This window comes from Oenanthe melanoleuca, chromosome 3 (genome assembly GCF_029582105.1).
Source record: "Oenanthe melanoleuca isolate GR-GAL-2019-014 chromosome 3, OMel1.0, whole genome shotgun sequence".
Lineage (NCBI taxonomy): Eukaryota > Metazoa > Chordata > Aves > Passeriformes > Muscicapidae > Oenanthe > Oenanthe melanoleuca.
The window spans coordinates 646,260-669,835 of record NC_079336.1 but is presented as its reverse complement, the minus strand read 5'-3'; the positions used below and the strand labels follow the sequence as shown (position 1 = coordinate 669,835).

Below are 23,576 nucleotides of genomic sequence, written 5' to 3'. Positions count from 1 at the left end.
CCGGCGTGCCCGGGGGGGCCGGCGCCGCTCCCGCCCGCGGCTGCGGGTGCGCGCCCGCGGGAGCGCGCCCGGGGGGTTGCGGGAGCGCGCACCAATCGCGGCGCGGCCGCGCCTCGCCCCGCCCGCCCCATCCCCGCACCGGGCGGGGCGCAGCGGCCGCGCTGCCATGAGCGAGCGCCCGGCGGGGCCGCCCCGCCGCGCCCCGGCCGCCCGCGCCCCCCGCCCCGGCCGCGCCCGCTGCGCCCCGGCCCCGGCCCCGGCCCCGGGGATGCCGCGGGGGCGGCGCGGCTGAGCCCCCAGCCCCGCTGCGCCGCCGGCCCCGCCCGCCGCCGCCATGGCCGGTAAGCCCCGCAGCGGCTGCGAGGCGCTCCGGGTGGTGGCCCGGTGCCGGCCCATGAGCCGGCGGGAGGAGGCGGCGGGATACGAGCGCGTCCTGGAGCTGGACGTGAAGCTGGGCCAGGTGAGCATCCGCAACCCCCGCGCCGCGCCCGGGGAGCTGCCCAAGACGTTCACCTTCGACGCCGTGTACGACGCCAGCTCCAAGCAGGCCGACCTGTACGATGAGACGGTGCGGCCGCTCATCGACTCGGTGCTGCAGGGCTTCAACGGCACCGTCTTCGCCTACGGGCAGACCGGCACCGGCAAGACCTACACCATGCAGGGCGCCTGGGCGGAGCCGGAGAAGCGCGGCATCATCCCCAGCGCCTTCGAGCACATCTTCACCCACATCTCCCGCTCGCAGAACCAGCAGTACCTGGTGAGGGCCTCGTACCTGGAGATCTACCAGGAGGAGATCAGGGACCTCCTCGCCAAGGACCAGAGCAAGAAGCTGGAGCTGAAGGAGAACCCCGAGACCGGGGTGTACATCAAGGACCTGTCGTCCTTCGTGACCAAGAACGTCAAGGAGATCGAGCACGTGATGAACCTGGGCAGCCAGACGCGCTCGGTGGGCAGCACCAACATGAACGAGCACAGCTCGCGCTCCCACGCCATCTTCCTGATCACCATCGAGTGCAGCGAGACGGGGCCGGACGGCGAGGAGCACATCCGCGTGGGCAAGCTCAACCTCGTGGACCTGGCGGGCAGCGAGCGCCAGAACAAAATGGGGGCTCAGGGAGAGCGCCCCAAGGAAGCCTCCAAGATCAACCTGTCCCTCTCGGCCCTGGGCAACGTCATCTCGGCGCTGGTGGACGGCCGGAGCACGCACATCCCCTACCGGGACTCCAAGCTCACCCGCCTGCTGCAGGACTCCCTCGGGGGCAACGCCAAGACAATCATGGTGGCCACCTTGGGCCCGGCCTCGCACAGCTACGACGAGAGCCTCTCCACCCTCAGGTTCGCCAACAGGGCCAAGAACATCAAGAACAAGCCCCGGGTGAACGAGGACCCCAAGGACACGTTGCTGCGGGAGTTTCAGGAGGAGATCGTGCGGCTGAAAGCGCAGCTGGAGAAACGCGGGATGCTGGGCAAGAAGAGGAGAAGGAGCAGCCGGAGGAAGAAAGCGATGGAGGGAGAGGGCACCGTGGACAATGAAGGAGAGGAGGAGAATGAGGATGGCCTGGAGAAGAACATGGAGAATTACTTGAAGGAGCAGAAGGAGAGGCTGGAAGAGGAGAAAGCTGCTATCCAGGATGACCACAGCCTGGTGAGCGAGGAGAAGCAGAAGCTGCTCCGGGAGAAGGAGAAGATGATCGAGGACCTGCGGAAGGAGCAGGAGGCCACGGAGCTGCTGGCCATCAAGTACAAGGTTCGTGTTGTCACACGTGGTGACAAACGGGGCTGGGGTGCCTGCTGTGCCCCCAGCCCCTCGTGTGGAGTGGGAATGGGTCCCCAGCAGGGAGCCTGGGGGAGGTGCCCACCATAGGGCACAGCAAGGGGGCATTTCCAAGCAGGGCAGGGTCCTGGGGGCAGCCCCAGCTCCGGTGTGGGGCTGAGCTGGGGTGGCCCAGGGACACTGCCTGGGAGCTGCAGGGGTGGAGGGAAGGGCTGTGGGGGAGTGGGTCACCGGTGGCACGAGTGTGCTGTGCTCAGCTCTTGTCCCTGTCAGCACAACAAAGCAGCTCGTGTGGGAAGGGGGAGTGATGAGAGTGATGCTGCAGATTCATCCCTGGTGGCCTCGGGAGTGAGCCCAGGGCTGGGGCTGGTGCACCTGCCCCCACTTCTGTCCAGCCCCTGGCTCCTAGTGGGCTCTGGGGGGCATGGGTAGGGCTGTGAGCCCATGGCAGCTCTGCAGGGACCCCCACCCCAATCCCACACCCCAAATCCTTCCTGGCACCCCAAGCCAGGGCAGGGTGGATGGGGGCACCACCGCTGGCTCAAGGATTTGGTGCTGAGGGTGAGAGGGTCCACGGCAATGCCGGGGGTCTGGGGCTGCACCTCCCCCTGCCCCAGCCCTGCTCCTGTCCCCACTGAGCTGCGGGGACCCTGAACCCTCCCCCCTGCCCGTGGTGGCCATGGGGCCGGGACCAACGGGGTGCCAGGGCTGGGCAGGGGTCTGGACCCTCTTCCATGGCCAGGGTCGTGTTTGCTGCAGCCCCAGGGACACGTGGCCGTGCCCAGGGATGTGTGATCATGCCCAGGGATGCGTGGCCGTGCCTGGATGCCTGCACAGACACCGTGGGATCCCTCTGGGACGTGGCACTGTGGCTGAGCCGTGGGCTGCTGGCTGGCACAGCGGGTGTCCCGTGACGGGTGTCCCGTGACGGGTGTCCTGGCACAGCGGGATGCCTGGCACAGGGGGCCTGCAGCCATCCCCCGTGGCTGTGCAGGCTGTGGGTGCAGGCTGTGGGTGCAGGCTGGGCTGGCAGCTGCCCAGCACAGTCTCCCTGTCTGGCTGGCTCAGGGCCACTGTGTGTCCTGGAAGTGCTGAGTAACAAGGCAGGGCCGGAGGCGAGGTGACACCATGTCCCTTTGGGTGGCCTTCAGAGCTGCTCCACACACAGGGACCCTCTGGCTGTGTGGGACAGCAGAGTGGTGTCACCTCAGAAAATCCCCCCTGTGCCAGAGGGGCACAGCCTGCTGTGACACTCACCCCAGTGGGACACTGTGGGGACACTGGGTGGCCTCAAGGTGCTCAGGGGCAGCTTTGCCATGCAGTGGGGCCACAAGCCCCACAGGCTCCACAGTGACCATGGCAAAGGCAGCTGAGGTGACAGGGGGACACGGGGTGCCCACCACACCCACGGGTGACACACTGCACCCTTCATGCTGTCACACTCGTGGGTGTGGGCTCTGCCTCTGCCCCCCAGCTGGCACATGTGGGACATGGAGCTCAGAGGGTCAGCCTGCCCCAGCAGATGTGCATTTGGGCACCCAGATGTGCTCCTGGATGCCCAGCTCCGTGCCCAGGCAGAGGGGCTGTGCCACAGGGAGCTGGGCTCAGGGTGTGGGTGCTTCCCTGTGCCAGGGGCTGAGGCTGAGGTCAGCAGGAGGGAAAGTGCTGGGGAGGTCTCTGGGTGCCGGAAATGAGCTCCTGGGAGAGGCTTAGTGCTAAAGGAGCTTGGGAGTCTCCTCCTTAGAGGGAATAAATGCCCTGGCAGGAGAAAACAGCAGCACTGAGAAGCCTCTTAATCTGGGGTGGTGTCTGCAGGGAGGGGGTGGCAGTGGGATCATTGTCCCAGCACCCCCCTGTCCCCTCCCTGCAGCCCAGCGGGGCTCCCAGGGGACATTCAGCATCAAGGGAGGGACCAAGAACTGGGTTTGGAGAAGGGGTGAGGGGCCCATGGCACCCCAGTACTCCAGGCCTGGCAGGGGATGGCACAGGATGGGCTGGGGGCTGCCCTGGGGGGTCTCAGCCCCCAGCAGAACACCCAGCCTGGACACCATCAGAGGGGGGGAATCCCCAGGGTCAGGGGGGGGCTGTGTCCCCACAGCACTGAGTGGCTGCAGGGGTCTCACTGGTGGGAAAGGTGGGAAGGCACAGTTGTGGGGGTGTCCCCTGGGTTCCCACAGTGTGCCCCCTGCAGCCAGAAGGGGAAAAATGAGGGGAAAATAATGGAAATCGAGTGGAAATAGAGCCTTGCCCCAGGCAGCTGTTGGTGGGGATGGGGCCACTGGTTTGCCAGAGCCTCCACTCTGGCACAGCACCCCCATGGAGACCCCTGCCCAGGGACATGTGCCCCCCCAGGCTGGCAGCATCCTTGGGGTGGCCTGGTGGCCCCCCTGCCCCTCAGTGGCCATGGTGGGGAGGGGCTGGGCAGGGCCCCTGGATCTGGGGGGGCCAGAGGGACCTCAGGGGCAGATGCCCAGTGGGTGTGGGTGGCCACATGCTGGTGGCAGAGGGGACATTTCAGAGATGGTGGCCCGTCTGTGTCTGTGTCTGTGTCTGGGAGATTGGTTTCTCAAGCTGTGTGTGGTGTCCTGGGGACATCTGGGTCCATCCCTGGGGGGGCACAGGGTGTCCCCCTGATTGTCCCTCACTGACATCCTGACATGGGAGCAGGCCACAAATACACAGAGACAGAGATACACACACACAGACACATACAGACACACACACACACACAGAGACACACAGACACACACAGACACACATACACATGGGTGTGACCTTGTCCATCCTGGCCCAGGATGTGCTCCCTGTGTGTGTTTGTGTGTGCACAACCTCTGTGTATTTGTGTGTGTGTCTGTATTTATGTACAGACCGTGTGTGTTTATTTGTGTGTGTGTGTGCAGAGCCCCTGTGTGTGTGTGTGTTTGTGCATTTCTGTGTGCACAGCCCCTGTGTGTTTATTTGTTGTGTGTGTATTTGCACATTTCTGTGTGCACAGCCCCTGTGTATTTGTGTGTGTGTATTTGTGTGTTTGTGCATTTCTGTGTGCACAGCCCCGGGGTGTGTGTGTCTGTGTGTGTGTCTGTGTGTGTATTTGTGTGTGTATCTCAGTGTGTATTTGTGTGTCCATTTTCACATTTCTGCGTGCACATCCCCGGTGTGTGTGTGTGTGTATTTGTGTATCTCAGTGTGTATTTGGGTCTGTATTTGTGTATCTCAGTGTGTATTTGGGTCTGTATTTGTGTATTTTCCCGTCTCTCCATGCCCAGTCCCGGTGTGTGTGTGTGTGTGTGTGTGTGTGTGTGTGTGTGTGTGTGTGTGTGTGTGTATTTGTGTCTGTATTTGTGTATTTCCCGTCTCTCCGTGCCCAGCCCGGTGTGTGTGTGTGTGTGTGTGTGGGTCTGTATTTGTGTATTTCCCGTCCCTCCGTGCCCAGGCCCGGTGTGTGTGTGTATTTGGGTCTGTATTTGTGTATTTTCCGTCTCTCCATGCCCAGTCCCGGTGTGTGTGTGTGTGTGTGTGTGTGTGTGTGTATTTGTGTATTTCCCGTCTCTCCGTGCCCAGCCCGGTGTGTGTGTGTGTATTTGGGTCTGTATTTGTGTATTTGTGTAATTCCCGTCCCTCCGTGCCCAGCCCGGTGTGTGTGTGTATTTGTGTCTGTATTTGTGTATTTCCCGTCCCTCCGTGCCCAGGCCGGTGTGTGTGTGTGTATTTGTGTCTGTATTTGTGTATTTGTGTATTTCCCGTCCCTCCGCGCCCCGGTGTGAGCGGGGCAGGAAGGCGGGGGCGGGGGCTGGGCCGGGCCGGCAGCTGCTGCACATCCCGGGATCGCAGCTGTGCGGGAGGGAACGGGCCCGGGGCTGCGGGCTGGGAGCAGCGGGGGGACACGGCACTGCAGCCCCTGCTGCAGCCCCTGCACCCCTGCAGCCCTGCAGCCACTGCTGCTGTCCCTGCACCCCTGCAGCCACTGCTGCTGTCCCTGCTGCTGGCCCGGCTGCCGACCCAGCCCGGGCTGCTCTGCTGCCTGCCCATGGAATCGTGAACAAAATGACCTTCAAGGGTCACCGAGCCCAACCATCCCCAGCACTGCCCAGGCCAGCACTGTCCTCTGTCCCCAAGTGCCACATCCACAGGGATTTTAAACCCCTCCAGGGATGGGGAATCCACCCCTGCCTGGGCAGTGCCAGGGCAGGACAGCTCTTTCCAGGCAGGAATTGTTCCCAATATCCACCATAATCGTGCAGGGCTCTGGGCACTGAATGCTTCCACCTCCCTGAGAGCAGGGATGGAATCAAGGATCAGGGATGGGCATGGGAACCAGGGATGGGCACGGGGATTGGGGATGGGCACAGGGATTGGGGATGGGCATGGAGATTGGGGATGGGCACAGGAGTTGTGAATGGGCACAGGGGTTGGGGATGGGCACAGGGATTTGGGATGGGCACAGGGATTGGGGATGGGCACAGGGATCGGGGATGGGCACAGAAGGCAGAGATGGGCACAGGGATTATGGATGGGCACAGGGATTATGGATGGGCACAGGGGTTGGGGATGGGCACAGGGATTGGGAATGGGCACAGGGGTTGGGGATGGGCACAGGGATTATGGATGGGCACAGGGATTGGGGATGGGCACAGGGATTGGGGATGGGCACAGGGATTGGGGATGGGCACAGGGATTGGGGATGGGCACAGAAAGCAGAGATGGGCACAGGGATTGGGGATGGGCACAGGGGTTGGGGATGGGCACAGAAAGCAGAGATGGGCACAGGGATCAGGGGTGGCACAGGGTGACCACCCAGCCAGGGTGTCATGGGGCAAAGCCCACTGTCAGGGCTGGGAGCCCTGCCCTGAGCCCTGTGCCCTGCAGGCCATGGAGAGCAAGCTGCTCATCGGGGGCAGGACCATCGTGGACCACACCAACGAGCAGCAGAAGATGCTGGAGCTGAGGCGGCAGGAGATCGCCGAGCAGGTGGGTGACACTGGGGGTGACACTGGGGTGACACAAGGTGTGACACAGAGGTGACATGGGAGGTGACACAAGGAGTGACACGGGGTGACACAGGGTGTGATACAGGGGGTGACACAGGTTGACATGGGGGAGTGACATGGGCAGTGACACGGGGTGATATGGGGGTGACATGTGGTGACAAGGTGTGACCTGGGGGATGACATGGGTGACACGAGGTGATGGGGGGTGACACGGGGGGGGTGACACGAGGGTGATACGGGGGGTTACATGGGGGTGACACAGAGGGTGACATGGGCAGTGACACAGAGGGTGACATTGGGGTGACATGGGGTGACACAGAGGGTGACACGGGGGGTGACACGGGGTTGACACAGGGTGACATGGGCGGTGACACAGAGGGTGGCATGGGGGTGACACAGAGGGTGACACGGGTTGACACAGGGTGACACACAGGGTGACACAGGGGTGACACAGGGTGACACAGGGTGGCAGGGTGTCCCTGTCCCCACCCTGCTCACCGCCTCCCCGTGCCGCAGAAACGCCGCGAGCGGGAGATGCAGCAGGAGATGCTACTGAGGGACGAGGAGACCATGGAGCTGCGGGACACCTACACGTCCCTGCAGCAGGAGGTGGAGATCAAAACCAAGAAGCTGAAGAAGGTGAGGGCATGGCAGGGGCAGGGCAGGGGCGGGGCAGGGCAGGGCAGGGGCAGGGCGGGTGAGGATGTCCCTCCCCGGGCACCCAGCCCCGGGCAGGGCTCAGCTGCTGCTCCCTGCCCCAGCTCTATGCCAAGCTGCAGGCTGTCAAGGCTGAGATCCAGGACCAGCACGACGAGTACATCCGCGTGCGCCAGGACCTGGAGGAGGCCCAGAACGAGCAGACCCGGGAGCTGAAGCTCAAGTAGGTGTTGGTGGGGTGCTTGGGGGTCCCCTGGGCACGGGGGGCTGAGGAACTGGGTGTGCAGGGCAGGGCTGGGGTGTTAGAGCAGACCTGGGGGGTTCAGAGTAGGATGGGGGTGTTAAAACAGGGCTGGGGTGTTAGAGCAGAGATGAGGGGCTCAGAGCAGGATTGAGGTGGTCAGGGCAGGATTGAGGTGGTCAGAGCTGAGTTGGGATGCTAAGAGCAGGATTGGGGTGCTCAGAGCAGGGCTGGGGGGTTCAGAGCAGGGCTCAGGAGCTCAGAGCAGGGTTGGGGTGTTAGAGCAGGACTGGAGGATTCAGAGCAGGGTTGGGATGCTCAGAGCAGATTTGGGGTGCTCAGAGCAGGGCTGGAGTGGTCACAGCAGGGCTCAGGAGCTCAGAGCAGGGCTCAGGAGCTCAGAGCAGGGCTCAGGCTCAGAGGCCCAGAGTGGGTGCAGAACTGGAGGGATTGACCCCACCCAGAGACAGGGACAGACCCAAGCCCTGCCCAGTGTCAGTGGTGGCACAAGGTGTGGCCACTGGGAGCTGTGTGCTGGGTGGGCAGCACAGGGGGTGTCCAGGAGCTGCTGAGAGAGGAGGAAAAGCAGAAAATGTTCCAGGGCGAAAAGCAGAAAATGTTCCAGGGTAAAAAGCAGAAAATGTTGCAGCAGAAGCCCTGGCTGTGGCTGAACCTGGGGGTGGCAGTGGTGGCTGGGGACACTGCTCTGGCCCCCAACCACCCTCGGAGGACAGCAGCTCTGGGGGCTCAGGGTGACCCCAGCTCCCTGGGGCTCCCAGCTCCCTGGCACAGCAGAGATTTCCCTTCCACAGCTGCAGCTGCTGCTGCTCCGCCCCCGGGGGTTTGTTCTCACTTCAAACACTCCTCTCTCAGAGTCTGTAACCCCCGCAGATATTTACAAGCACTTCAGCCTTTTCAGGGTGAAACAGTTCCACTACAAATAGAATTCCATCTCCAGCTTTGCCCCTTCTCTCTGACACGGTTCTGGCTGGAAGCCACAGCTCACTGATACATCTCCTTGCCTCAAAACAATTTTTGACAGCTGCTCAACTTGCCCCCAAAAAACACACAGGGAAAAAGATTCCCTCTGGGATCCACTTGGCATCGTTGAGCTTTCCTTGATTTTCAGGTTGGGCAGGGGAGAGGGAGAGGGAGAGGGAGATGTCAGGTCCAGTCCTGGTCCTGCCTGGAGCCCCAGAGCTCCTCTCTGGTGTCTGTCCCCCCTCTGTGGCTGCATTGCTTCAACCCCTCCCCTTCCATCACATTTCCATCCTCTGGATATTCTCCCTGCATGTCTCCTTCTCTTCCTGCCTTTCCTCTCCCTTTGTGACCTGTTTTCTGTCTCCTGTCACATTAACCCCTTCCTCTCCTGCTCCTTCCCCTCCTGCTCCATCCCTCAGGTACTTGATCATTGAGAACTTCATCCCTCCCGAGGAGAAGAACAAGATCATGAACCGCCTGTACTTCGACAGCGACGAGGACCAGTGGAAATTCCAGCCACTGGTTCCCACTGGAGGGTACAGCCCTGTGTCCCTGTCCTTGTCCCCAGGGTACAGTCCTTGTCCCTGTGTCCTTGTCCCTGTGTCCCTGTCCCTGCCAATGAGCACGAATGGCCCCACAACTGGGGGGACCAGGGACTCTGGGAGGTGCCCATGGATGGGAATCCTCTCCAAGCCCAGCCCCATGGAAACGGCTGCTTCCCTGGTCCCCTCTGTCCCCTCAGCTCCCTCTGTCCCCTCAGTCCCCCTGGTCCCCCGAGTCTCCCTGGTCTCCTCAGTCCCCCCAGTCCTCTCAGCTCCCTCAGTCTCCTCAGTCCCCCCAGCCCCTTTAATCCCTCAGTCCTTCAGTCCCCCCGGTCCCCTCAATCCCCCACTCCCCCCTGGCCCCCCCAGTCCCCCTGGGCACTGTCAGTCAGTTCCCTGTGCTGTGCCCAGGAGCAGCTCCCAGATGAAGAGGCGCCCCACCTCTGCCGTGGGCTACAAGAGACCCATCAGCCAGTACGCCCGGGTGGCCATGGCCAGGAGATCCCACCCCCGCTTCAGGGTACAGCAGGGACCCCGGGGAGGGATGGAGGGAGGGAGGGGGGGATGTGGATGGATGGAGGGATGGATGGATGGATGTACATGGATGGATGGAGGGAGGGATGGATGGATGGATAATGGATGGATGATGGATGATGGAGGTGGATCCATGGATGGATGGATGGAGGTGGATGTGAATGGATGTGGATGGTGTGTGAATGTGTGGGTGGGTGTGTGGATGTGGATTGCTGTGGTTGGATGTGTGGATGAATGGGTGGGTGTAGGGTAGAGGTGGGTGTTGAAGGCAGACAGTGGGTGGAGGGCTGGATAACACTGGGAGAGAAGATGGAGTAAACCAGCTCTGGAGAATCTGGGATACACCAGTCTGAGCTCCCAGCTCCTGGCTCTGTGGCTCTGGCAGCTGTGCCATTGGAAAGGACAGGGCTGCTGAGCCCTGGGAGGGGCTGGGAGAGCCAGAGCAGAGCCTTGAGCCCAGAGCCCGGTGTGGCTGTGCCAGGGCAGCCAGGGGAGGATCCACTGCCCAGAGCTCCCCTGGCAGTGTGGGGTGCCAGAGCTGGAGCCGTGCTCTCCCCACCGTGACTCCCCGGGCTGTGGCTTCCCTGTGCCCTGGGCAGGCTGAGAACATCATGTTCCTGGAGCTGGACCTGTCCCCCCCGGCCATCTTCGAGTTCGAGCGCGGCAGGGAGGCGGCGGAGCAGGACCCGCGGGCGCTGCACCTGGAGAGGCTGATGCACCTGGACAGCCTCCTGGAGAGGCCAGCGGCCTCCCGCGTGCGCAAGTCCCGCTCCTGGTGAGTGACAGCCCGGGGACAGGGCGGGACCGGCTCTGGGGACCGGGGCTGGGACAGGAGGAGGAGTCACAGCAGAGCTGCGCTGACCCCGTCCCACCGGGGCCGACCCTGCCCCTGAGCTGCTGGTGCGGTCAGTTTGAAATGCTGCTGAGGTTGTGCCAGGGAACAGCATCGTGGGGAGCTCTGTGCAGGAGGGACCTGGAGCTGCTGCAGGGCTGGAGCCCCTCTGCTCTGGAGCCAGCCTGGCAGAGCTGGGGGTGCTCAGTGGAGAGGAGAAGGGTCCAGGGAGAGCTCAGAGCCCCTGGCAGGGCCTGAAGGGGCTGCAGGAGAGCTGGAGAGGGACTGGGGACAAGGATGGAGGGACAGGAGCCAGGGAATGGCTCCCACTGCCAGAGGGCAGGGCTGGGTGGGATCCTGGGCAGGAATTGTTCCTGGCAGGGTGGGCAGGACTGGCACAGGGTGACAGAGCAGCTGTGGCTGCCCCTGGATCCCTGGCAGTGCCCAAGGCCAGGCTGGACAGGGCTGGGAGCAGCTGGGACAGTGTGGGAGGTGTCCCTGCCATGGCAGGGGTGGCACTGGATGGGTTGTAAGATCTCCCCAAACCGTTCCATGATTTCATGATACTCCTAAATCCCAGACCCACCCAGCAAGGTGCCCTTTGGTGCTGCCTGCACAGCAGGTGACCAGGAAAAGGGCTGGATTTTGGGAGGGCAGGAAGGCAGGGCAGGGCAGCAGACCCAGAGTGTCTCTGTGTCCCCAGGTGCCAGACGCCGAGGTCGCTGCCATCCTCCACCACCCACGTGTCCCTGGCCTCCAGCTCCCCGTGTGCCGCCCCACTGCCGGCCCAGGAGTGACAGCCTGGACACCTGGTCCCGGACTGAGCCCCCAGGGCCCCGGCCCATCCTCGGCTACTTTGTGTGTGTTTGTGCAGACACGAACGGCCCCGGGCCAGGGCGGCGTCCCCTCCCTCCTCCCGCCCCTCCTCCACCCCGATCCGGATCTGTCACTTTATTTATTTAACCTATTTATTGATGGAGAGGGTGACACGGGAGGCAGGATTTGAGCTCGGACCGATGGACACCCAGGCTGGCAGTGGGCACCGTGCTGAGCACCCCAGGCTTGCCCAGCTCCCAGGGCTGCCTGCACAGGGCTGGGCACGGGACAGCACCAGGACACTGCTCCACCCGGGCAGGACAGGCTCGGGTCCCTCCCCAGGGCTGTGGCAGAAGCTGAGGCTGCCCTGGTGCTCTGCTGGATCCCAGGGAATGTGGAGATTTCTGCGTGGATTGGGACACTTTGTGGTGGCAGCACTTGTCAGAGTCGCCCAGCCTGCATCAGCTGCGGTGGCAGCGGGGACACCTCACCGGTGTGGGCGTGGCTGCACTGCAGGAGCACCAGCTCCGTGCGCAGGGCTTGCACAGGCACCAGACCAAGCCACCTTTGTCCCCCTGTGCCGCGCTCTGGGGACACTGGAGACAGCCTGGCTCGTGCCAACCTGACAACAGCAGGAGGTGAAATGTCCCCTCAGCAGCACTGCCCGTGGAACTCCGGGCTGGGAGAGGCTCCATCCTGCAGCTGCAGAAATGTGGGACGAGGAGGGACACCCGGGCAGCCATGGCATCGCTGTGCCCTGGGCAGTGGCACACCGAGGTCACCCCTGTCACCTCCTGGCTGGGACAGACTGCCTGCTGGGCTGTGGGTGGGAAATGCTGAAATGGGGAAGGGGGGAAGCCACGAGGACTGTGGGGGTTGGATCCTGCCCAGCTGCTGTGGCACAGGGACAGTGCTCAGTGTTCCTGCAGGACACGGATTTCACATGGAGGGGAACTGGTGGAGACCCGCCCTGGCCGTGCCAGGCCAGCAGCTGTGCTGTCCCTGGGATGGGGGAGGTGGGGACATCCCTGAGTGTGATGAGGTCCTGGATGGGAGGAGATGGGTCAGCAAGGGGCCGGCCAGGGGGGGCAGGTCAGAGAGGATTGCAGGCAGGGAAAGTGCTCTGGCACAAAGAGAATTCCTTCAGGGGGTGGCTGAGGTTGGGGGGACCCTGGAGCAGTTACTCAGGGCTGTGTCAGAGGGGTTTGGATCTCCCCAGGGAGGGGCTCCAGGACTGTTGTGTGTTGTTGGACCAGTCCCTGCTCCCCTCCTGCCTCCTGCACTCAGCACAGGGTGGGGAGGCAGGGGTGAGGCACAGCCATGGATGGAGCATCCAGAGGCAGCAGGAGCTGTGCCAGGCTTAGAGCCAGGCAGGTGCCACAGCAGCCGTGTCCCCTCCACCCGTGGCTGTGGAGCCATCCCTGCCCTTCCCAGCTGTGCCCAGCACCTCCCTGCACTGCCTCAGGGCTTCCCATCGAGCTCTCCATCACTGCCCTCTGCCCCCTCCCTCTCCCCCTAACACCCTCTGTCCCTCCCAAATCTCTGTCCCCTTCTCCCCAGCCCTGCCCTGGCCCAGGGACTCCTTGGCAAGCTGTGGTTGTTCTGGAGCTCAGTCCTCTGTGCTCAGCCTGGCCAGCAGGGAGCAGGGGAAGCTGTTTGAGGAGTGATGGGTCCCATCCATGGTGTGGGTCAGGTGTGCCCAAGGTGTCCCCACAGCCAGGGGTGGGGTCATGCCCAGAGCGAGCTGGCCCTGCAGAACCATCCCTGGCCAGGCTGGAGTGTCCCTGCCAGGGCAGGGGTGGCACTGGATGAGCTTTAAAGTCCCTTCCAGCCCAAACCAGTCTGGGATTCCCTGATTCTGTGAAACACCGTGGTTGGGAGAGCTGGTTCTTCATTTAATCATTTCCAGGAAAGCATCTGGGAGTCGGGGTCAGGAAGCACAGACTCAGAATGAGGAGAAGCTTGGGGGGCTGCAGGAATAGAATTTCCTCCCTTGTTTTCTGGGCACTTGCAGTAGATCAGCAGCTCCTGGAGCCCCACAGTGATGAAGCAGCGACCTTCTCTTGCCCCCATTGTCACCCGGGGTGTGGGAAACAGCTCAGGAGCTCAGGGTGTCCCCAACCCCGGGTCACCCGGGGCCATGGGCATCCCAGGAAGGGTGGCTGTGCCCAGGGCAGGGTGGCTGTGCCCAGGGAAGGTGGCTGTGGCCAGGGAGGGCAGGGTGGCTGTGCCCAGGGCAGGGTGGCTGTGCCCCGGGCAGGGTGGCTGTGCCCTGGGCAGGGTGGCTGTGCCCAGGGCAGGGTGGCTGTGCCCTGGGCAGGGTGGCTGTGCCCTGGGAGGGTGGCTGTGCCCAGGAAGAGTGGCTGTGCCCAGGGAGAGGTGGCTGTGCCCAGGCCCTTTCCCACAGTATCCATGCCTTGTCCCTGTGCCATGACAAGGGACAGCCCCTGGCACAGCTCCAGCAGGGCTCTGGTCACGGTGGGAAGCTCTGGAATCGCTTCCAGCAGAGCACAGGGGATGGGATGGGATGGGGCACTTCCAGCATCCGGGGTGCGGAGCCTCCCGAGCCCTGCCCTGTCCCAGCCCAGACTGGGAGCACTGGGAGCCGTCCCAGCCCAGACTGGGAGCACTGGGAACCGTCCCAGCCCAGACTGGGAGCACTGGGAGCCGTCCCAGCCCAGACTGGGAGCACTGGGAGCTGTCCCAGCCCAGACTGGGAGCACTGGGGTGTCGCTGGTGCCGCTGTGTGCCGGTGCCATTGTGTCCGTGTGTCCCGGCGGGGCCGTTCCCCGGCGACAGGGGCGGGGCTGGGCTGGGGTTCCTTTCCTTGTTGTTGAGCTGTTCTTTTGGGGTTCAGGTTTGGCCGTTTTTCCGCGGGGAGGGGGGTGCGGGTGTGTTCCGGGGTCATGGACAAGGTGAGGGCCTCGATTGGGACCAAATTTTCGTGCCTGTTGCTCTGGTGATTTATTTAGAAATCCAAAGTTTGCTGTCTGGTGGCCCATCCTTGTCGCTCTATACATAGGACTATACAGGACATATTATAAATAAATATATTATAGATAGCGCGGCGCGGACGCTCCTCCCTGCGCTCCGTGCGGCTCCGAGCCCGCGCTGGGAGCGTCCTCCGGATGGCAGCGACACAATAAAGGAATGAGCATCCAGCGCTGCCAGCGTCCTTCGGCCGTGACACCGGGAAACCTCGGGAATTCTGCCCCGGACCGGGGTCCGCGAGATGGAGAGCGGGGACAAACACGGGCACTGCCCGGCACGGGGAGGGGACACAGGGAGGGGACACGGCACCGGGGAGGGACAGGGACACCGGGAGGGGACAGGGACACGGAGAGGGGACACGGGCACAGGGAGGGGACAGGGACACGGGAGGGGACACGGCACAGGGAGGGGACACGGCACAACTGGGGGATGGAAAAGGGGACCTGGAAAAGGGGAGTTTCAAAAGGGGACCTGGAAAGGGGGAACTGGAAAAGCAGAGCTGGAAAAGGGAAAATGGAAAAATGGGAGCTGGAAAAGGGGAGCTGGTAAAGGGGGGCTAAAAAGGGAAGTTGGAAATTGGAAAAGGGAAAATGGAAAAGGGGAGCTGGAAAAGGAGAATTGGAAAAGTGGAGAAGGGCCAGGTCATTTCCCACGGGGTGCTGCATTTTCCCCTTGTCATTGCAAATGGGGAAATTCCCATGGCTTAGGCATTAAAGCAGCTCTGAGAAAACATTGGAAGGGCATAGAATGGGTTGGGTTGGGTCGGGTTGGGTTGGGTTGGGCTGGAAGGGACCCCAGAGCCCCCCAGTGCCACCCCTGCCATGGGGACACTCCCACTGTCCCATTGCTCCAGCCCCAGTGTCCAGCCTGGCCTTGGGCACTGCCAGGGATCCAGGGGCAGCCACAGCTGCTCTGTCACCCTGTGCCAGCCCTGCCCACCCTGCCAGGAACAATTCCTGCCCAGGATCCCACCCAGCCCTGCCCTCTGGCAGTTTCATTCCCAGCTCTGAGGGAGTTAAAGCCGTGTGGATGTGGCACCTGGGGACGTGGTGGCACTTGGGGACATGGTGGCCTTGGCACTGCTGGGGGAATGGTTGGGCTCTGCTCTCCCAGGGCTTGTCCAACCCAAAGCCCTCCGTGGTTCCAGGCACGCTGAGATTTGTTCTGTTTTGGTTGTCATGGAAAAGGTCACTTGTGATCAGGTGAGTCACAATAAATGCCACCAAAAAGGGACTGAGGCTGGAGTACAAAAATCAAAGATTAAAGGTCTCTCAGAGACACTGGATGTCCCCAGATCAGCTGGGCCATGTTTAACTCCTGCAGAGGGAATTGGGCAAAGAGGCCTCAGAGCTGCCAGTGAGAGGTTTGAGATCTCACAGGGGTCCAAGTGTCCAAACAGGAACAGGATAACCATGAGAATACCTTTCAAATGGGGAAAGGGGAACTGGAGGGGTTCTCTGCTCAATTTAACTTCACCTCCTGAAAGGACTGAATGGATTCATCTGACACTCCTGGCAGGTGAAATCGTGAAGGCAACAACCAACATGGGCTGGTCCAAAGCAAATCCCAGCAAATCCCTCTCTGCTCTGCTGGAGCACCAGACCCTGAAGGTGTGAGGGCACAATCTGGGGTGGAATGAGGGATTTTGGTGCAACTCTGACACCCTCCCTGAGGAGAGGGAGCCAACAATGGGAGTTTTCCACACCAGCCGTGGGTGCCAAAGGCATTCTGCAATGCCAGCTTTGGCAAAGTTCAAGGTGTGTCCTGTGGGGATAGAGAGTGACCTTAGGGCAGGAAAAAATGCTCCAGGCCCCAAAACTCCTCTTCCCTTGCAAATTCTGCAGTGTCTGATGGGCAGTGGAGCCACTGGGATCCCCTGGCCCAGCAGAGCTCAGCTGCTGGGCTGGGATCATGGCCAGGAATGGTTCCTCAGTCCCTGCTCAAGTCACTCAGCAGTGGTTCCTCAGTCCCTGCTCAGGATCAGTCACTCAGCAGTGGTTCCTGGGTCCCTGCTCAGGATCAGTCACTCAGCAGTGGTTCCTCAGTCCCTGCTCAGGATCAGTCACTCAGCAGTGGTTCCTCAGTCCCTGCTCAGGATCTGTCACTCAGCAGTGGTTCCTCAGTCCCTGCTCAGGATCAGTCACTCAGCAGTGGTTCCTCAGTCCCTGCTCAGGATCAGTCACTCAGCAGTGGTTCCTGGGTCCCTGCTCAGGATCAGTCACTCAGCAGTGGTTCCTGGGTCCCTGCTCAGGATCAGTCACTCAGCAGTGGTTCCTGGGTCCCTGCTCAGGATCAGTCACTCAGCAGTGGTTCCTCAGTCCCTGCTCAGGATCAGTCACTCAGCAGTGGTTCCTGGGTTCCTGCTCAGGATCAGTCACTCAGCAGTGGTTCCTGGGTCCCTGCTCAGGATCAGTCACTCAGCAGTGGTTCCTCAGTCCCTGCTCAGGATCAGTCACTCAGCAGTGGTTCCTGGGTCCCTGCTCAGGATCAGTCACTCAGCAGTGGTTCCTGGGTCCCTGCTCAGGATCAGTCACTCAGCAGTGGTTCCTCAGTCCCTGCTCAGGATCAGTCACTCAGCAGTGGTTCCTGGGTCCCTGCTCAGGATCAGTCACACAGCAGTGGTTCCTGGGTCCCTGCTCAGGATCAGTCACTCAGCAGTGGTTCCTCAGTCCCTGCTCAGGATCAGTCACACAGCAGTGGTTCCTCAGTCCCTGCTCAGGATCAGTCACACAGCAGTGGTTCCTGGGTCCCTGCTCAGGATCAGTCACTCAGCAGTGGTTCCTCAGTCCCTGCTCAGGATCAGTCACTCAGCAGTGGTTCCTCAGTCCCTGCTCAGGATCAGTCACTCAGCAGTGGTTCCTCAGTCCCTGCTCAGGATCAGTCACTCAGCAGTGATTTTTGGGTCCCTGCTGAGGATCAGCTCCTGGCAGGAGTGCCTGGAGTGTGCCTGGATGGCCTCAGCTCCTGCAGCCATGAATATTGATTGCCCAAGCTCATAAAATTTTCAAGGCATGGAATACCCAGGGGTTGGTTTGTGCTGTTTGCTCCTTCCTCAGGCCCACATCAGCTTCTCTCAAGCCTCTGCTGTGGTTTCAATGCTGGGGGCATTCCCTGGATGCAGCAGGGAGGGGAATCTCCCCTCACAATCCAAGAGCTCTTTGTTTCCCTGGAAAAGCCTCCCTTGCAGTTCTATAGAACACCACAGCTTTTATGAGAATTTTGAACCTGGTTAGAGGAATAGGATTTGAAAAGTTATGTCCCATCTGCAGATAGTTCAGAAAAAATTGTAGTTTTTTATTGAAATCTAGAAAATTCAGGATAAAATCACTACAGCAATTTTTAAATTAAATTTTTAATTAAAATTAATAATAATAACAAATAACAAATAATAATAAATAATGAAATTAATAATAATAACAAATAATTTTAATTAAAAAGTTCCTTTCTTAGTATAATTCATAGTAATTTTTCTGTCATGAATCTGAAGTTTATCCCTTAGGTTGCCCAGAAAAGCTGTGCTGGAAGTGTCCAAGGCCAGCCTGGATGAAGCTTGGTTTAGGTTGGATCTCAGGGAAAGGTTCTTCCCCCCAGGGCACTGCCAGGCTCCCCAGGGGAGTTTGGATAATGCTCCCAGGGATGCCCAGGGGGGATTGTTGGGGGTCTGTGTGTTGGACTGGATGATCCCTGTGGGTCCCTTCCAGCTCAGGATGTTCCATGATTCCTGTTGCTAAAGCAGTGCTAAAGCTTATTATCATTGCAAAGAGCTCTGGGATTTATTGGTTATAAAGATTCCCTAAAGGGCCAAATGTTTTCACTCCTGAGTGGATTTAAAAGCAGAAAGGGAGCCACAGCCACCAGGAATGTTCCATGTGCACTTCCCAAGAGAGAAGCTGTGTGGGAAGCCTTTGGTGCAGAGAGGCTTTGGGAATTATTTTGGGTATTTTTGTTTTTCCCTGACACTCTCATGACACCCTGTGGGCTTCCCCCTGTACTGCTGTAGCTGCACAAACAGCCAACAATTCCACTCTTTTCCTCTCCAGTGGCTCTTCACTTCTGTCCCCACGTTTTCTCAGTGGCTCTTCCTCCAGGCTGTAGCTCAGGCTTTAATTCAGGAGGGGAATCCTGTCCCTGGATCCCTGGCAGTGCCCACGTGGATGGGGCTGGGAGCTCCTGGGGCAGTGGAGGTGTCCCTGCCATGGCAGGGGTGGCACTGGGGGGGCTCTGAGGTCCCTCCCAACCCAAACTATTCCAGGATTCTGTGCTTCTGTGAAGAGAACACTCAGTGCTCTGCCAAGCTGAGATCAGACTGAACCTGGGATGAAAATTTTATCGGGAATACTTTCCCAAGTGACAGCAGCAGCAGCAGAGTCAGTCCCAGAGGTCTGATCATTCCTGCTGCCAGAGCCAGCAGTGGTTCAGGGGAAGGTGAGACAGAGCAGAGGCACAGCCTGAGAGCTCCCCTGGGAAACAAGGCTGCCAGGGAATTCTGTGTGGGATGAGGGGAACAGCAAACTCCCACGGGTGGGGAAAAGAGAGCAGTGTCCTTCCCAGGAACAGCCCCAGAGCTGCCAGGGGCTGCTGAGGGCCTCGAGTGTTCCAGACACAGCAGGGCTTTCAAGTGTTGGGGGAATAAATTAAATTACATGGAGGCTCCAGGGTGGGTATTCCTCAGTGAATCATAGAGACATGGAATGGCAAAGAACCAGAGAATAGTTTGGGTTGGGAGGAACCCCAGATCCCCCCCAGTGCCACCCCTGCCATGGGGACACCTCCCACTGTCCCATTGCTCCAGCCCCAGTGTCCAGCCTGGCCTTGGGCACTGCCAGGGATCCAGGGGCAGCCACAGCTGCTCTGTCACCCTGTGCCAGCCCTGCCCACCCTGCCAGGAACAATTCCTGCCCAGGATCTGGATTGTTCACTACATGAGTAATTGCAGCCCCTCTGGTTGGGTGTCCACTGGAATCTTTGCTGCTGGGAAGAGCACGTGGATCCTGCTGTGAGCTGGCAGGAGAGGGAGCTGGGCTGGGAGTGATGGGCTGGGCTGGGCTGGGCTGGGCTGGGCTGGGCTGGGAGTGATGAGCTGGGCTGGGAGTGATGAACTGAGCTGAGCTGAGCTGAGCCGAGCTGAGCTGGGCTGGGCTGGGAGTGATGAGCTGGGCTGGGCTGGGCTGAGCTGAGCCGAGCCAGGAGTGATGAGCTGAGCCGGGAGTGATGAACTGAGCTGAGCTCAGCTGCCCAGCAGCTCTGGTGATCCCAGCCCATCCCAGCCCCAAGGGATTGAGCACACTTTGCTCTGTGGGAAAAGCCATCCTTGGACTCCCTGCTTCCCTGGGAAACCCATGGAGCCTGGCCTTGCAGGAAAACTGCAGCTCCAGCAGGCAGATCCTGAAATCCAGCTGCAAGGAATGGCCCACCCACTGCATGTGCTGGCCTCCAGCTGCAGGGATCCCCAGCTGCTGCTCCGTGCATTCTGAGCCCTCTCCCATCCCCCTGTGCTCCTTTTCCTTCCCCATCACTGGGGTGTTTGATTGCTTCTGTAGTATATGTTATAAAATAATTCCTGTTGGTTTGTAATTAATGTGAAATAAATCATGTTTGTATAAGTAAAGAAAATAATAAGGAAACTTTAGAACATAAAGCTGCAGAAGAAGGAACTGGGATTGACTGCTTCATTGCAACACTGCAGCTGCCAACAGAAGCTGGAGAACCTAAATTAGCAAGTTAATAGAAGTGGCTCCGGTGGAGATTGCCCGTTCAGAAACTGTCCAGGAAAGTCGTCAGGGAAAACTACATCTCAATGCCTGCTTCCCTAAACCGAAATCTGCATTCACCAAAATCCATCCCTTGCCAGAAATGGTTTTGTCCAGCCCAAGGCAGAGAAAGAAAACTCCATGAAGATGAAAAGAAAGGAGGACCTCTGCTCCAGGCTAGGAATTCTGCCTGATCTCTTCATTATTTATAACACTCCCACCGCTGGGTGCACCCAGCCACGGCTTCTGCAGCAGCAGAGTGCCAGGGTGAATGCACAACAGCAGCTGGAAAGGTGGATTTGGGGGAAGGAATTGGGATTTCTGTGTCCTCTGTGTATGTCACACTGTGTTCATCTGCTGCCCTTCCCGGTGGGAATCATCAATGCCTGGTTCTTAATTAGGTCACAGCCAATCCCATGACTTTTGTGAAGACCCTGGACGCTGAGAATAGACAAAACCCCACAGAAGGGAAGAGGAATCCCTGTGATAATTGATAAAAGATTTGTGTTAATCATAAAAGTATTGGGGTTTGTACAAACCAGAATGCTCAGGTCTGAAATGGAGCATGACACCAAAGAAAGGAAAATACAGGATTAAATCATTCTGGTTTAAATCCCCTGTTATGAATATTATGTTTCTAAATAAGTTGTATCCACGGACAGCTTGCAGAACAAGGCTTTCACACAGCCCAGCAGATCCTGCACAATCAGATTTCCAGATTTGTGAGATCAGTTGCAGCCTGTCCCTGAGAGCAGACTGCCTGAGCCCTGCCATTTATCTACCCAGACTGGATGGTTACCTGTGGGACTGACAAACTGTCCAGAGATCCCACCGACCACACTGCTCACCTGGCAGAGTTATGACAGCAAAAATAACAATTATTGATTCCTACAAGGAAACCATGCTGCAAGGGGAGCTGCAAACCAAAGCTGGGTGGAGCATGGAGTGGGCAGTGCCCACATGTATCCCCAGCACTGATTGCTCTGTCCATATAAAATAAAGCAATTGAAATTTTGCTGAATGTTGAGATTTTGTTTCTCATTTATAACACCAATTATTGATGCAGCACTGACCTGTCACAGCTCCTCCTTTGGCAGCAAGTGCCACCTTCCAATGCTCTGCTGCTGGCCCTGGAATTGTGGCTTTTCCTGTCTTCTCCTGGCTCCACATTCCACTCTTCCTGTGGCCCAGGGGTGCCACCACTCAGCCAGAGAAACCTGGAAGCACAGAACTGGTCAGACATTAAATATCTCATTTATCCTATGTTAAACATCAACTTTAACAACACAGCTGTTGGGGAGCATGAGATGATTCTGAGCCTGTGCTTGGAGCAGTGAAAAGTGTCCCTGGTGCTTGGCAAGCTGTCAGAAGCAAACACTTAACAATAACAACTCATTTTTATATTATTGCATTGGTCAAATACATATTAATGAAGATTATATATATTTAATTTTTTTAAAACTTTATATGTTCCAGGAATTCTTCATCTTCATTCGACTTCTGATCTCATTTTCTTAGACTATGTGCTATAGTGCAGATGTGATTTTGAGAGTCCTGTATTTTATTTTTCCACGTGGCCCCCAGGTTTGTGGTTTGAATAGCTGAAGGGTCAGTGGTATATTTTTACTTGCTTTTTAGGTGTTATTTACCTGTGGATTTTAAATGTTATTTTATTATATAGACATTCTAGCCATTTTTATAAGCATTTTTAATCAATTTTAGTTTTTTTATTGTTGTCAGTTAGTTATAAAGGCATTACTTATTATTTTACAACTATAATTATTTCTGCAAAAGTAAATGTTATAATACATATATGCTTCTATATAATACATACATAGCTTCTATATAATACATACATAGCTTCTATTTTAATATTTTGTGAAACCCTAAACTCTATTTATCACACAAAGATAAATAATTTATATATGGATTAAGGTATTAATTAGAAAAGGCTGACAAATTATATTATATCAAAGGTAGTTAAAAAGAGATTATAAACTGTACTATAGCAAATTAATTTATAAGCAAATAATAGTGAAAGACAATAAATACATAGTTATTTATAACAGAAATGGGACCTTGAATTGTGCAACACAGAGGTTTCCACAAACCCAGCACAGCAAGGAGCAAAAATTGCAACATTTGTAGAGTATACCCAATATTCATAACAGGGGGATTTAAACAGAGTGGGTTTAACCATATATTTCTCTTTCTCTAGGTCCATGTTCTTTTCTTATTTTAAGTAATCTGGTTTATACAAACTCCAAAACTTCTATGATTGGGAGGGTTGTTGCATTTGTCCTTACAAACAATCTGTATATCTGCTGGGAAATAAAGTTTGCACCAAGAGATAAAATAAACAATGGGATGGATTCCACTGATTGATGAATGCAAACAGATATTTGCCTTTACAAACAAACTGTAGGTTTTCTGGTACATGAAATTGGGTATCAGAAGATGAAAGAAACAATGGGGGGGAAAACTATGAGTTCTAAAAGAATTAAAAATTAAAAGGGAGAATTGAACATTTGAGGGGAATCTCAGGTGTCTTCAGGTTCCGGGAAGTCTGTGCCTCTCAAGTACCTCAGCCAGTGGGGAAAGAGAGAGGGAAATGCAGCTGGGAAATTGGGATAAAAAGGAGGCTGCGTCCTCCAAAAATTGGAGATCCCACGGGAATGCTCCATGGCCTCTCCCTTTATTGGAATAAAGCAAAAAGGACTCCTCAGTCTCCTTTTTGGACATAAACCTCTGGTATTTGTGGATTAATTTTCCGTCCATGATGAACACAAATCATTTGTCAATTATCATGAAGAGAACACAAGATCGCTGTGATGGCGGAGCGGCACAGCCGCCATCTTTGCTCCCCTCAGGAGCTGCCGCCATCTTTGCTCCCCTTAAGCCCCGCCGCCATCTTTGCTCCCCTCAGGCCCCACTGCCATCTTTGCTCCCCTCAGGCCTCGCCACCATCTTTGCTCCCCCTCAGGCCCCGCCGCCATCTTTGCTCCCCTCAGGAGCTGCCGCCATCTTTGCTCCAGTCAGGCCCCGCCGCCATCTTTGCTCCCCTTAAGCCCCACCGCCATCTTTGCCCCAGTCAGGCCCCGCCGCCATCTTTGCTCCCCTCAGGCCCCGCCGCCATCTTTGCCGGCCGCTCCCAGAGGCGGGAACGCGCTGTGGGCGTGGCTGCCCAGGCTCCGCCCCCGCGCGCGGCGGGGTCACATGACCGCGGCCCGTGCGCAGCCCGAGCCAACATGGCGGCGGCGGCGGGCGCAGGGGCCGCCGCGCTGGGCGCTGCCCGCCTTTAGGGGCCGCCGGACAGCCCGGGAACAGCCGCCGAGCCCCGCCGCGTCCGACATGAGGGAGAAAAGCCGCAGGAAGAAGGGCAGGACCTGGGCAGAGGCCGCCCGCACGGTGCGCGGGGGGGCGCGGGGCGGGTCGGAGGCCGCGGCCGGCTCGGGTTCGTTCGGGCTGTT

The 23,576-nt window shown here is 58.3% G+C and overlaps 2 protein-coding genes across 5 annotated transcripts in view; both read left to right on the top strand.

Moving 5' to 3' along the window:
- The first annotated feature begins 244 nt into the window (after window positions 1-244).
- Window positions 245-14,526, top strand: KIF3C (kinesin family member 3C). Of its 4 annotated transcripts, none has more exons than XM_056486426.1 (10): window positions 245-1,747; window positions 6,641-6,742; window positions 7,279-7,401; window positions 7,524-7,642; window positions 9,061-9,210; window positions 9,595-9,703; window positions 10,317-10,492; window positions 11,253-13,562; window positions 13,606-13,686; window positions 13,745-14,526. In XM_056486426.1, exons 1-8 carry the CDS (start codon window positions 335-337, stop codon window positions 11,344-11,346), a joined length of 2,286 nt encoding a protein of 761 aa, XP_056342401.1. In that variant the 5' UTR covers window positions 245-334; the 3' UTR covers window positions 11,347-13,562; window positions 13,606-13,686; window positions 13,745-14,526. The 4 variants fall into 4 exon arrangements, with proteins under 4 accessions (XP_056342401.1, XP_056342402.1, XP_056342400.1 ...); XM_056486427.1 differs by having other exon boundaries at window positions 13,606-13,705; XM_056486425.1 differs by having other exon boundaries at window positions 13,606-14,526.
- Window positions 14,527-23,337: 8,811 nt separating this feature from the next.
- Window positions 23,338-23,576, top strand: part of ASXL2 (ASXL transcriptional regulator 2) — a 54,525-nt gene continuing 54,286 nt past the window's right edge. The window contains exon 1 of the mRNA XM_056486438.1: window positions 23,338-23,514. Within this exon, the coding sequence (XP_056342413.1) occupies window positions 23,458-23,514 (57 nt within the window). The 5' untranslated portion in view covers window positions 23,338-23,457. The remainder of the gene's footprint in view (window positions 23,515-23,576) is intronic.